The sequence below is a fragment of the Stegastes partitus genome, unplaced genomic scaffold (assembly GCF_000690725.1).
Source record: "Stegastes partitus isolate 25-593 unplaced genomic scaffold, Stegastes_partitus-1.0.2 Scaffold505, whole genome shotgun sequence".
In the NCBI taxonomy this organism is placed as follows: Eukaryota; Metazoa; Chordata; class Actinopteri; family Pomacentridae; genus Stegastes; species Stegastes partitus.
Window position 1 is genome coordinate 333,075 of NW_007578236.1, and position 14,690 is coordinate 347,764.

Consider the following 14,690-nt stretch of genomic DNA (forward strand, 5'->3'; position numbering starts at 1 on the left):
GTCTCCATGTTCTCCCCGTGCAGCGTGGCTTCTCTCCGGGTTCTCCGGCTTTGTCCCACACAGTCCAAAAACATGTTGAGGTTAGTTGGTGATTCTAAATTGTCCGTAGGTGTGAATGCGAGTGTGCTTGGTTGTCTGTCTCTAAGTGTAGCCCTGTGATAGACTGGTTACCTGTCCAGGGTGTCCCCTGCCTTCGCCCTAAGTTGGCTGGGATAGACTCCAGCCCCCCGCGACCCTAATGAGGATGAAGCAGTGTATAGATAATGGATGGATGGATGGATGGATGGAAGTTGCATCAGTAAACTAGAAAAGCTAAATTCCTTTATAATGTCTGACATGGTAGCACTTCAGAGGCTACTTTGGTTATGATTTTGTGTATATTTTTAACCTGTATGTCATTGAGAGCGTACAAAATTTCCTCAACTCAGTGCTTAGCAGGTACACTCCTTTGTAACACATTGGTGAAATAAAGAAGGTGTAATAAAATCAAACAGATCGCACCAGCTTTCCACGCTCTTTGAATAAAGGGATGCCTTCAGTCGGGTTTTGAAACTTAAAAATAATTGTTCCAGTTATCTTGCACATACAGTGAAGTCTTGACACATCAAGCAGATGGCTGGTCCATATATATATATCATCTACATACACATTTTGGTATATAGTTTCTACCAAGTAAGGCTAGTTAAGACAGTGAACTGCAAATAATTGGTGCATTATTCAGTGGTCGTGAATAACACATACATTATTCATAGAATTTTCTTGTTTTCACTTCAACAAGTTAGATTTTGCACATGCAGAAGGTCCAACTACTTCACATTTCAGGTTTGCTGTCTATTAAAAGGAAACTGTCTGAACAACTTCCAACTTAGAATAAAGCATTTTATTTATTTATTTTTTTATCTTGTGAAGAAAAGTCACTGGTAACCACATTATGGCACAGCAGAGTTTGGTTAACTCTCAACATACAATAGATGTCTCACATTCTTTTGTAGTAATCTGAAAAAATAGAAAAGTGAACTGACAGTATGGTTACCATCCTCGTTTCCTAAATCCATCACAACAGTACACACAGTAAGTCACAATCAGAATGTTAGAAGAACAGACAAATGGCAGTTTTGTGCAAAAACATCAAAAATACTGGACATATTACAAAATACAGTTCTCAACATCAAACTGGCAGGACGCTCTGTGTGAATGTAAAGACACAGTGAAATAATCAGCTCTGCAGTACTGGTTCCATGCAGCATCGATACCACTCTGAACACAATGCAGTTTTATTTTAGTTTCTTTATCTTGTTAATAAAATAAACAAGAACCTGTTCTCTTTCTGTGTCTCAAAACAGGATGGTGCTACTTAACATTTTATGTAGCAGCAACATTAGTTTACAACAGTTTTAAAGAGGACAACCCATCTTTGGCCCGCAACATGAAAACACATCATCTTGGTCCATCAGCATCCAAACGGATTGATTAGTTGTTTGTTTTTTTAACTTTATCTTTTGGTCATCGGTTCAGATATAAATATAGTTTCACATTTTAGTACAAAAAATAAGGCAGATTAACTTGTCTAAATTGTAGTTACGTGTTCCTACTGGTGGGACTGGTCAGCCCACTGTGCATTTTTCACTGAATGCAAAGCCACATGTTGTGTAATCGTTCATGTTCTTGTGCACGAAGCCGCGGGAAAAGACGGAGCAGCTTTTCTGCTTCGTTCTCCTCTAAGACTGTATCAAAGGGATTGTAAAACTGATTATTTGAAAAGTGTCTGTGTGCAGCTTCTTCAACCAGCTCTTCTCAGTTCATATGGCCTTGACATCAATAAGGTGGCCGTGCTGGGCCCCCTGCCTCAGGGTCTTGATCCCTTGCAGCTTGCGGCCGTGAAGTGTGAAGCGAGACCAGGCGGCCAGCTGGAGCAGGGCACAGGTGATAGGCACGAACACCAACATGTAGAAGCAGCCCAGGCGTAGCGGCGGAGTCCCTGAGCTAGAGGCGACGTCGGACATCGAAACGGAGTTCTTCGCGGGCTCTCTGTCAAAGATGTCGTAACCTGGGGAAGAGAAATCCAAGAAGCAGTTTACAGATTTTGTGGAAGAACACCGTAAGAATCCAACTGTTAAAGAGGATTCTAACAATAACAAAAACGAAACAAACATATACTGTAAATTGTTTGTTGTTTGAGCTGGATAAGATGAACCAGTCGGCTAATTATGAAGCTACAGCCAGGAGATAGCTGAGGCCAATTCAAGCTATCGACGTCTACGTGTGACCTAAATTTCATCATCCATCCCAGCATGGGAGGGTCTAAATCGAAGAGAAGTCATGCAAGGAGATTTTAAATCATCCATGCCTTTATACTTAGTCTTAAAATAAATCTAACTGAAACAGTTGTTGCCAAACTTTGAAACTGCTTTGATTTCAGCAGCTGATAACATCATTCTGTCCACAGATAGACAGTCTCATCTCATGGCAAGAAATTAAATATACATATATTTCTAAACTATCAGACAAGTCCTTTGGGTAGAATTGTATTTATTTATGGTTTGCTGTTGGACCAGTTTGCACAATATTGCTGTCAACAAAGATCACCCTGTCTGTCTACAGATGGAGAAAGGATGAAGACAAAATGAGGAGAAGTGTACACTGAGCTAAACCTCAAGCTAATATCCGCTTCAATCTTTCCTACAGTGTGTTTTAACAGACGAGGATCGCCACACCTGAAGCAAAAACCAGCAACAATCATAACACTGACAAAACTGAAACAATTCAAGAGCTGCGTCACACTGCAATTAAATAAATTACTGCAATTTTAATTAGAGGAATATATATGCTCTACATTTGATCAAAGGCTATTGTTTAGGCTCAACCAATTGCAAGAAAGAGATGTGGCCTTTTTGTCTAGGTCAACCTGTTGTTCCAGATTTGACACCAAACATTTATCAGCATCATGTTGCTGAACAGTTAATACATTCCCTCACGTACACACTGATCATAGATAAAACTGGAATTCTACTCATTTGCCAACTGAGCCTGTTGACACTTTGCTACAAAGACACATAAATGCAGCAACTTGTAAGAAATGTAATTTGCGTCGCTGTGGGAGTCGAGGGTTTCTGCCCGTACCTGTGTAAACACAAAGCAGCCAGGTGCCGATGAGTGGGGCGAATGTCTGGCCAGGTTTGGTCACCAAGGCAACCATCCCGAAGAGCAGAGCAGAGGCGGCCTGCTGACGTCGGTTCACCACAAAGTCCTCATCCACCAGATCAGAAATCACCAGCTTCAGCAGCTTGCAGGTTCCCTCTGTAAACACCCGGTTACTAGAAGGAAGAGGTGTCGGGTTACAGTTGTGAATGAAATAGAAAGGTGTAATGCAGGTTATAACGCTTTTGCTGAGAGCAGTCTCGATAGAGGGAAATGGCTACAGGCTTAGGTGTGGCTGTGTGGGTGTAAAACCACATTATATCGTGACGTTGAAACTTTCACACTTGCGGCTGTGTTTTGTTTGTGTCGCTTTTTGAATTTTCACGACAGCCTGTTGTTTGTGGCTAAAACACCAGTACCATTATTTGACATTAATCACTAAATAACATGACTAACTGCCTAAAAGCTGTAAAATATCAATGACACACACTATTAAAATGCAAGCAAACTGCCAGCATCCTCAACCTGATGTAGCTGACTCACCAACATTTGAACCAGCTGCACTGCTTCTTCATTTTGTTTCTTGGTATTTTCTGTCTATTCTATACACGCAGAATCCATATTGTGCCGACTGTGCTCATTCTAGGTTACATAAATGAAATTAACATATTTTAATTGAAAAAGAGAGGGCAAAATATAAGCCTGTCACAATTACTCCCTAATCTCCTGATGATTTTGGATAATAGCTAGAATCATTTTCATCCAACTGTAAAACAACAGGATGAAACCAACACATTTCAACCACTGCTTCCACGTCATCTTCCACCCCTTCTTCTGCGATGGTTTAATCTGTTAATCTCTAGGCGCTTAACTTCTAATATTTGCCCTACTGCACTTCAATGAGCATTTATTGACAGTAACGTCATGGATTTAGTTGCAAAGTCAAACACTACAACACCCCTGTGGGCGCAGTTAGGGTTTAAATCAAATGGAAAAAGAAGATTTGAATAATCTAAAGGTGGCAGTTTGTTGGATATGCTACCAAAAGTAAGTGGTGTGGTACATATTTTGCATATTTTCAGTGAAAGTGGCACAAAGTGAAGCAAAAGTGCTATTTTCCCATTTTAAAAAGTATCGCATCAAACACAAGTTAACTCAATATTTGGGTGCAACATGAAACAAACGTTGAGTTAACCTTGGAAACGAGCTGTGACAGAAAGAAGTCCTTGACGCCTCCCTGCAAAGGCTGTGCATAAATCACATTCTACTGACGTGTGTTTGTGTATTCAGCTTGTAAAATCATAAAACAGAAACAAACAAGCAAACTAAAGTGCAAACTAAAGTGCAAACAGTCACACATCGGATCCCTGACGCATGTGCTGATGTGTGTCCATACCTAGCAATGAAGATGCACAGCAGATAAATGTGGTCGGCCCCTGCTAGCAGCATAGCCACACTAAGTCCCAGTTTGAGCATAAATAGCCAACGGATAACCTGGTAAACCCCATAACGCTGGCACAGTGTCAGGAAATACAAGTTGTTCAGGTGGGGGGCAGTGTAAGAGATGCCTGTGTGGGAGCAGAAGCAGAGCATAAATAATAAGACTACAAAACAGCAGAAAGTAATCATTTTGAGAGAACGGGGAGTGGAAAACCGAAAACAGTGCAAAACGATATAAAAAAATAATCTATTCTGTTTTAGCTGCAATTAGATCTGCCACTAAATATTAGAATTAAAACGTGCTACTCGTGTAAAAACAGTGTCAAAGCATCAGTCTGTGTTTTCCAACAATCAGACTTGAACATTCCCTTTAATTTACACTTAACCTCGATAATTCTTAAGCGTTTACTCCATTATTCATTTTTTCTGTAGCTCATGTTGTACAGAACAGACGTTGATAAGACTTGTGAAGAATGTGTGAGTTTTGACTGCGTCTTAATTGGATCTTACCAAGTAAGATGGAACCTGTGGAGGCAGAGATATTGTCGGACAAGAGATGCTCCAGGAACAGAGGGAAGAAGTTGCTGTTGAAATGGCAGTGAAACACCTGTAGTGGGAACAGACACAACAATAGAACGCAACTGAGGAGATGAAATAAAGAAAAACATCATTTTTATCTAAAAAAAATAGCAACCCAAAGATAAAAGGCTATGGATTAGGAACAGCCAAGAGTTTGGGGATATGGGACGGTTTGTACAGATTGTAAAGTGTTTTAGTACTATATACTGTATTAATATATTAAAACACACATTTCCCATAATTACAGGATTATAATATATTAAGAGTCCACTGAAATAAAAGCATATCAGTCATCCCTAATGTTTCCAAGTGTATATTTTTAGTATCTTACCTGAATAAGGTTCATTGACACAAACCACATGAAGTTCCTATGTTTAGACAGCTGCTTGAGATACTGTCCGATAGTGACAGGTTTTTCTGGATTGGTGAGTGGAGCGTGGCCAACACTCAGCCTGAAACAGTGCAAAAGAAAGTGAAAGGAGTGAGAAAGGGAAAAAACAAATCTGTCCATCCAAAATAACTCTAACACTTTCCATATTGTGTGAAATTCTTACTCTTTAAGTGCTGACGCTTCGTCTGGTTTCGGACGGATTTCCTTCCTAAAACGCTGCTGTAGCAACCGAGACACCAACAAAAAGCCCAAGATGGAAAAAGCTGCCAGAGTTACACAGAAGAGACGGAAAGAGTAGAAATCCTCCTTGTTCCAGAAAGAGTAGGACAGAAATACGGAGAAGGAGCCCAAAGCGCTGAACACCGAGCAGTGGAAGTTGAGGCGTGTGCGGTCGGTGGCGGACACGGCGAGGTCGGCCAGTAGGGCGCTGTGGTGGAGGTCCACCATCGTCAGGAAGCCGTCGTACAGACACAGGCAGAGCAGGAACTGCAGGCCCGGTCTGGCCCACGCCACCCAGAAGGCCAGGAAGGACAGAGCGAAGAGAGGGCCATTTGTGGAGAGGGCCTTCAGGCGCTTCAGCACCACCTCTGGAGTTGTGATCTGAGAGCCTGACCTGGGTGGAAAAATAAAACAAGTCCTGTGAATATTACACAACTTTCCTGGTGCAAAACAGACCGACGCTTTGGGGGAAAAAAAAAAAAAAGTCTGATATGAAATTGGCCTTCAGAATCAGCAAACACCAACCCTAATAGTAAACAATGCAGACACTCAAGTAAAAGAGGTGACAAGCTTCTAAACAAAATTATATGATCAGCTTAGGTACGACACCACCTTATGATAACAGAGAGTCAGTTTGCTCAATCATACAGAAATGCAAACACAGATGACAGCATCATGTTTGACGTTAAGCTCTGATGACGTCTTAACTCCGACATGTTAACCGTGTCTTGTTGACATTACTGCAGCGGATAAAAGATTATATCTGAGATGTTTGGGCGTACATGGGAGCTTAAACATCTGTGTCAGAGATGTTGGGTCTGCATGTGTGGAAACTGAGGAGACAGAAATCCACAGGTTAAGCAGAAGAGGGATTTCCTCAAAATTTTAGGATGAGTTTACATAAAGAGAGTATGTGTCTAAATGCCATTGTGTTGTAGGGAAATGCCTCTCTGAGCCGAAACAAATAAAATAGGAAATACTTTTTCCCCCCATGAGAGACATGAGAGAGATGTGACATTTACGCTTTTTTTATGATCAGTTCCTCTGAGTTTTATGATGACAGATTATTTGTGCTGACAAACATCCCAGAGACTGATTCTGATGATAAAACAAGGCAAGGCTGTCGATTGTTACTTGCATCTCTTCAGAGGAAAAGAAGAAACTCTTTCAAACAGTTTCCTTTTAAAAGTTATTGTGTTTTCTCATTGGAGGTGACACATTTCCACTTTCACTAAGCATAAAGTACATCAGGGGCTTCCTCTTTGTTTCCAAACAGTATTAAATAACAGCAATTTGTAAGATTAACAAATTATACATCAGTTCTTAGTTTCTTCATCCAAGCTTGCAAAGCCACAGAGCTCAAGATGAATGTTTTTGAAGCAATCGTCCTTTAGAAAAACAAATCTATCTTTCATTTGTCCAGGCACAAAAGCCATTTATCCAAAAATGACAATAATTTAGTTTTTTCATTAGTTGGCAAAAGCAGAGTCCTAATAGAAGTCAAACATAAAATTCATCACTTATGTCAAATTAAGTTTATGAATGTGTCTCTGAGTGACATTTTACAGAGCTCTGTGTAGACTGCACAATAATCAGAGAATTTTTCTGCAGTGTTTGAAGTGGTGATGTGGCAGAAACATTGTTTAAAGAGAAAAATGAGGAAGGAAGGACGATTGAGACACTTACTGAGGAGAGCTGAGGAAGGAGCGGTCACTCAGCCAGCCGAAGAGGGGATCATTCAGACTGTTCCAGATAAGAAACACCGTCTGTGGAGCAGCAGAGAAGGTAGATTAATGGGGCGACGACTGCTATTTTATATCTATACTTACTGATAACTTCTCAGAGTGAAAATAACTGATGTTGGATGAATGTGGACATAGATGTCTGTCACCAGATTCCTCCAGCTATTTTCAACCCAAAGTTTTGTTTTTAAAAAAACTCTCCTGACTCTCAGCAACACTGAACTACATTTGTCCTGTAGTTGGCCTCAAAGTCAACATGTACAACACATTTAATTAGCTACAGTCCCACTCACCTCTCCCACCCAGAAGGAGATTTTATCAATCTTGTAGATGGACACAAAAGTCTCCACATAATAAAGCAGGAACACATTGTGGAGGATGGAGGTAAACAGGGCCAAAGATCCATAGAGCACTGCAGTAGAGAAGATGCCTTGCCAGAAGCCCCAAATGCTCCTTCCCATTCTTCTTTCTCAATCTCTCTGCTTCGTCCTTTCTCTTTGCCAAGCTGCAATCATCTCACGGCCTGGCCGAACCAGGGTCACCACCTCATCGTAGCCTGAAAAAACACAGCGGAAGTGGGTAAATTCACTGAGCTTCAACAAAAAAACAGTCTTGAGGCTATTGTGAGTTCAGTCCACGAAGTAAAGTGTATTCTCTCATCGCAACATTTGTGAGCATTACCAGAAGTTACTGCGTCTCCTTTGGGTTGAATCTCAGCATGAGCAACCCCAAAATAATAATAACATTCCTGCCTCCGTCTCCCCGCAGAGTTTGAGCAGACTAAAAGAGCGCCGTTTCTGTGCTGTAAGTACTCATTAAAGTGAGTTAGGCTGTGGGCCGCTGTTCCTTTCTCTTCTGTCCCACACCCAGCTGAGTGTTGCATGTGTGTGTCAGAGTACAACTGTAATTTATATGACCACTCCTCTAGCACTGCATCTTACTGTCCACATGAAAAGCTGTCCTCCTTCCCAGCAAAAGTACAAAAGAAAAGTCATATGATCGTGCTTTCAGGCTGAGTGTTTTCACGGCGCTTTATCACCCTTTGGGGTGCATTGTGACAGTGTTTTGAATGCGCCACACATTCTAACAAAGGCAAGTCTAGCTTTGAAATCACCTGTGAATTACTGTTTTTGTCACACCTACTGAAGACACAGTTTCCCAGAATGAATGCAAATCCCACATCAGCTTAGTTAATCACTGGCTTTGTTTCGCTTCCTTCTTGAAGTCCCATGTGCACACGTAGCACCCATGGGAGAAGAACTCATTTAAAAATACAGAGAAGGTTCCGACTTTACACCTGACGACCACAAGCTCAAACTTGCCCTGATCGACAAAACATCCTGCCACGACTTTGGGGTGGAAAAACATATGAAAGCTCAAAATAACTGTGTCCCAAAGCGATGTGATAATCAGACATAGTGGAGCGACTTAGCACAGCTGCAAGAACCTCAGCTTCATATCACGATCATGGTGAGATAGCCAACTTGGCCGAGGCGAGTTCCTTGGAGTGTAACAAAAAGCTTTTCAGCCGCTGTTCCTATCAGATCCAGGCAGGGAAGTGGGATGACTTTCAGCTGGCGGAGCCATATCACATCTCTTAACACGTATATATCATACCAAATCAGGTAGCAGGCAACAGGGCGAGACTATATCTACAAATATCCAATTCATGTCCTCTCAGCCACAGCACATTGAGAGCTGCTTCCACCTGTGGAGCACATTCTTGTCTGGGACACAGTCATGTGTACCTGTTGTGTTCACTCTGAAGTAGTGCTGAACAGTTAATTGATTTAAAAATGTGAAGAGCTGCAGGCTGCAATTTAAGATCAGACATTATGCAGCACATCGGATTCAATTATTATTACTAGTACTTTATTTAATTTGACTGTAGAATGTATAATACGTAGATGCTACTCCGAAACAAGGAATGACCTGCCTACTTCAATGTCAGATTGTTTATTAAAAAAAAAAAGGTCCTGTTATTTTCTTATTAGAATTACAGATTTTTTCTTATTATTACCACATTTATAAAACTCAACACCTTTTGTGATAATTGTTCTATCTTCTATGGAGTTTCAAAGATGGAATAATCAATATTTGAAGCAATTCTTATATTTAAGACCCCATCTTTGCATCAAAACATTGAACAGGTATTTTGAGAGTATCCCCTGTGATAATACAAAAAAATATTGAACTGATGCTGTAAAAAAAAAAAAAACTCCGTCACAAACGGCAATATTTGTCAGATAAATCACAACTAGATATTTTCCCCAATACATTCAAGCCTGCTCTGGAGGCCAAAACATATGGCGGCCAAACATAATGACTGAAACTGAGGATCTCAAGACAGTTCAGCAAAACAAACAGCCTTTAGTATATGCATCACTTGTTGCACACATTATGATTATACATGTGCTTGATATTAAATTTACTGGTGGCAAAAAATCCTGCTCAACATGAGGGCAAAACACTAAATTAGAAGGGCAGAGCACGCAATCAAGTCAAGCCACTCTTATTTATATAGCTGATTTAAGACAACAGCTGTTCAGTCAAAGTGAATTCCAGTACAGAAAAAAGCTTCAATTATTACCTTACAGTATAGTTTATTATAAGAAATTGCATTTTAAGATGAAAAATCCCTACAAAATAATTTAAAATACAAATTTACCTGACTAAAAATTAGGGCTTGGAGTACAATAATTTGAAATACGCAACTTTTTTTGATAAATTTAAACATTAAAGTTAATATGCTACGACATTATATATAAAGCTAATCAACTAACCGGTGTTTGCAAACTTCCTGGAAACACACAAGCAGGTAGGGATTTTATAGCATCCTATAAAACAAGCTGAAGGAGTTGTGTTACCATAAAAAATAGAGGAAAAGGCAGAATAACAGTGTTGACTAGCAGTGCCAGACTTATTTTTGCCAAACACCGAACACACAGTGACGGAAAAAGGCTTATAAACAAACGAGAAGTCATCAAACAAATTAGCATATCATTAACTCAGTACTATTATTAGCTAGTTAGCTCCTCAACCAGCTCGGTTTGTCGACTAAACTCGCACATATTCGACTACTATAACTACAACCAGCACCTCACCTGTTTTAGTTTATCAGATATCGATCCGCGGTTATCTTAAATGATTATCAGTTATCGGTTTTATTGAACGTAAAGCAAACGGTTAGCGCTAGCTAGCCTTATTAAGTGCTAGCATTAGCTCGCTAGATAACGCAATCAGGCTGCATATCGAGATAAACAAACTGACAACGAGCTTCAGGTGTGTTTACAACCGAGCAAAAAAACGTGTTACGTACCGACAAATAAAAAAAGAGGCTGATATTCAGGCAGGATAGACCGTGTCTGGCTCGCCGGGAGGCTGGCTTGTCGGCTCGGCAGCTGTTCCAGACAGCCCACGTCAGAATAACTACAGTCGGTTACTCGCAGCCGTGACGACTGTAGTGGATTTGTAGTGGATTTCCCTGAATTGTAGACACGCAGATAAGAGCTGCAGCGCCACCCAGAGCCGCCCAGACCACAAATACAGTCACGATTTCAATACGACACAGAATTATTCATACTCAAGACAAATGTAGATTTATTTAATTTGACCAGTAACCTTCTTCTGACAGGAAATGACACAAACTAGTGACAAAACACTGCAAGATGCTGTGTTAGAGATGTTAATTATATGTTTTTGCTGTCTAAAATAATACAAAATAAAATAAAAAAATGCAATCTTCAAAAATATTCATATCAAATTTTACCTTTTGATGCATTTTTATATAACCAATGGGTTGCTTCTGGCTAGAAATGACATAAACAAGTGATATATGATGGGGAGGGTTGTGTTAAAAATACTGTTTTTGTTTGTTTGTTTGTTTGCTTGCTTGCTTTTTGGCATATCACAAAATTGTTCTTACCAATGCCAGATTTTGATTTACAGTGATTTTTTGGGGATTTTTAAAAAATCCAGTAACCTTCTTCTGGCTGGAAATGACATAAACTAGTAATAAACACTATAGGATGTTGTGTAAGAGATGTTAATAATACTTTTTTTTCCTATTTATTTTACTTTTCAAAAATAGTCATTCCAAATTTTACTTTATGATGCCTTTTTTTTTATAACCAGTGGGTTGCTTCTGGCTAGAGATGATATAAACAAGTCATATATGATGGTAAGTGTTGTGTTAGAAATACTATGTTTGTTTGTTTTTTTTGACAGATCACAAAATTCTTCTTACCAATGCAAAACTTTGATTGATGAGGATTTTCTAGTTGTCTAATCATTGTTTTCTGCGTCACACCAGAAATACAGTCATGATTATAATACTACACAAACAGTTACACCCAGAATTAATAATACTCATGCCAAATTTTGATTTATAGCGATTTTATTTTGTTTCACCAGTGACTTTCTTCTGGCTGAAAATGATCTAAACTAGTGACAAAACACTAAAACATATTTGTTTTACCTTTCAAAAAAATAAAATGAAAATTCTGATGCATTTTTATATAACCAATACCAATGCTTCTGGCTGGAAATGACAAGTGATATATGATGGTATGGGTTGTGCTAGAAATATTATGTTGTTTGTTTTTCTGGCATACCACAAAATTGTTCGAACCAATGCCAAACTTTGACTGATGGGGATTTGTTTAGTGACTGAATGGTTGTTTCCTGTCAGGGAATGCTATAAACATGTGACAAAAGACTGCAAGAAATTGTATGAGAGTTGTTAGAGAGGTGTTATTAATGAATTTAAACTATTTCTGTTGTTGTTTTTTTACATCCTTATTTGTGCTGTCTATGGATGCCAACTGAAGAGAACGCCACATCTCTAAGACTAAAAAAGTTTGCCCAGCCTTTGCAAAACCTTGTGTGTACAAAGAAAAAAAGGTTTTATCAGATAAAAATTGAATTGTTTGGACACACGGACGTGGCTTTCATTTTGCAACGCCTTCATGTGCCACCACAGCAATCAAACAGTTCTTCTAATTACAAACAAGCTCTCTGCATGGCTCCACTAGCATTTTGTTCCACCTCCTCTTTGTGATGATCTCCAGGTCTTTGGAGTCAGAAGACTACTTTGCCATCACTGTGGTCTTCAGTTCCCTCCACAGACTCTCATTAGATTAAGATCTGAACAGTGGCTGGGATGCTCCAACATGTTCACATTCTTTTCTGCTAATATTTCTTCACCTCTCTGGCTGCTTGTTTTAGATCATTGTCTCATTGTAAGGTCTAATGCTGCCCATGGTAGTGATGTGTCATGCACAACACTGAATCACAGTGAATCAGCTGGACCTGCTGAGGAACAGCTCAGGTCTGCTGTACAGACTGAAGGACTCCCAGAGCGCCAGTAAGATGAAAGGTTCAGACAAGTCGAGCGAGAGTCGGCTCCCGACTTTTTTTTTTTTTTTTCACTGCTCAGTGGCTCAGCTCAGCTCATGGCAGAACTTTGTTTTGATTGGCAGCATGGTGGTCTTGTGGCCAATCACATGTAAGGATTTAGTGCCACAGCTGATGTTATAATGGAGATGTGATGCTATCTTGAGGAGCCCCTCATCCAAAGAGCAGAAGACCCACTGAGCTGGTGGCAGGCCAAGGCTTCAGTCTTCCCCCACCTGGTGAAGGTGATGGAGAGGAGACTGTGTGTTGTGGCAGCATGTGTTCCCTCTGAGAGAGTCTTCTCAGAAACAGGGCAGATAATATCCAAGAGGAGAAACCACATCAGCCCAGCCAAGCTGAGACATTTACATTTTCTGAATGCAAACCTACACTAAGGACATAATGTTTGGTGTTTGAACTGAGTTTTGTTCTGTTTCTGTTCTGTGGGTTTGTTTGCAGTGTTTTGTTCATTAGTTTTCATGTTAAATTAACATTAAAAATACACAAAATTAAGCCACCATAAGGCTTCTCATAAAAACACTACATTCAGAGGGGTTTATCAACACAAAGCATTCATATTTGCCAAGTTAGGCTAAATTATGAGGCTACAGATGATAATAAATTACGAGCCATTTGGGAGCAGAAAGAGCCGGCTCTTCTTTGGGAGCCGTGCCATAAGAGCCGGCTCTTTGAAAAGACCAAACTTCTCATCACTAGCCCATGGACAAATTTTTCTGCAGTTTTCTTACAGTTTTTTCTAATGATGCAGTTTGCTTTGACGAGGTTGCCTTCCCCCGACGGCTGAAAAACATCCCTACAGCTATACATTCCTACCACCACGCCTGACTGTTAGGACAGTGTTCTTGGGGTTGAATGCTTCCTCTTTGTTTCTCCTAATGACAGCCAGTGTGTCTAAACAGCTCTGTTTTCGTCTGATCCGACCGCAGAATTGATCACTAAAAGCTTTCTTCTTTGTCTTGGTGAGCTTTTGCAAAGGCTATGAAAGCCATTGTGTCTTGGAGAAATAAAGTCCTCAGTAGTAGGCATCTGTGGAGGCCAGCTTGTTGCAAAATCTACTTGAGGGTCTGACTGAGATTTTGCAACCAGAATACTTTCTTGCTGCTCGTCCTTGGATTGTTATTGGCCTCTTGCAATACCATTCTTCCTGGTGCAAGGGTCACTTTTAACTTCCTACCACAGCCTTGTACTTGCTGGTTTTGCTTTGCACTGTGGCCACTGGCACTCCGAAACACTTGGATTTGGCTTTTCCCATCTTGTGAGCAGCCACACAGAAGCTTTTGTTTTCTTAAAAATGTGACAATTTCAATGGGTATGAACAATTTTGAACATGGTTTTTTATTAAAAGTATAAAACAACAACATAAAAATTGTTAAAGCTTATCATTAACATCTCTTTACATGATGTTTTGCCAAATTTTGTCTTTTGTTTCTGTCATTTCCAGCCACAAAAAGCCGATTGATCAGTCCAAAATTCAATATAAATCTAAATTTAACACAGTTCAACTGTTTGACATTAATTGGTTTTTCAATTGTTGCTTGCTGCCAGTCATGGTAAATATATTTAATGAAGTGGTTGTTGTGCCCAAGTGCAATTTTAAGCTGCTTTTCTTGAATATTTGCTATTTCAGAGGAGACTTGAATGTTCCCTACATTTATCTTAAAGCTATACTTGATATTTTTCAGGTGAAGATTTTTACTTGAAACACACAGTATGATAAGCAAATAAAATACATTATTTATTTAAAATGAAACCAGTGGTTTCCAGTC

The 14,690-nt window shown here is 39.8% G+C and overlaps 1 protein-coding gene across 1 annotated transcript; it reads right to left on the reverse strand.

Moving 5' to 3' along the window:
- Nucleotides 1–865: 865 nt before the first annotated feature.
- On the reverse strand, nt 866–10,935 carry mfsd13a (major facilitator superfamily domain containing 13A). Its single transcript, XM_008287532.1, has 9 exons — nt 10,829–10,935; nt 7,803–8,065; nt 7,454–7,533; nt 5,712–6,161; nt 5,489–5,609; nt 5,089–5,185; nt 4,535–4,706; nt 3,121–3,314; nt 866–2,047 (listed from the first exon to the last, which is right to left on the reverse strand). The coding sequence occupies exons 2-9, from the start codon at nt 7,968–7,970 to the stop codon at nt 1,800–1,802; spliced, it is 1,530 nt and encodes a 509-aa protein (XP_008285754.1). The 5' UTR covers nt 7,971–8,065; nt 10,829–10,935; the 3' UTR covers nt 866–1,799.
- Between the last annotated feature and the right edge of the window lie 3,755 nt (nt 10,936–14,690).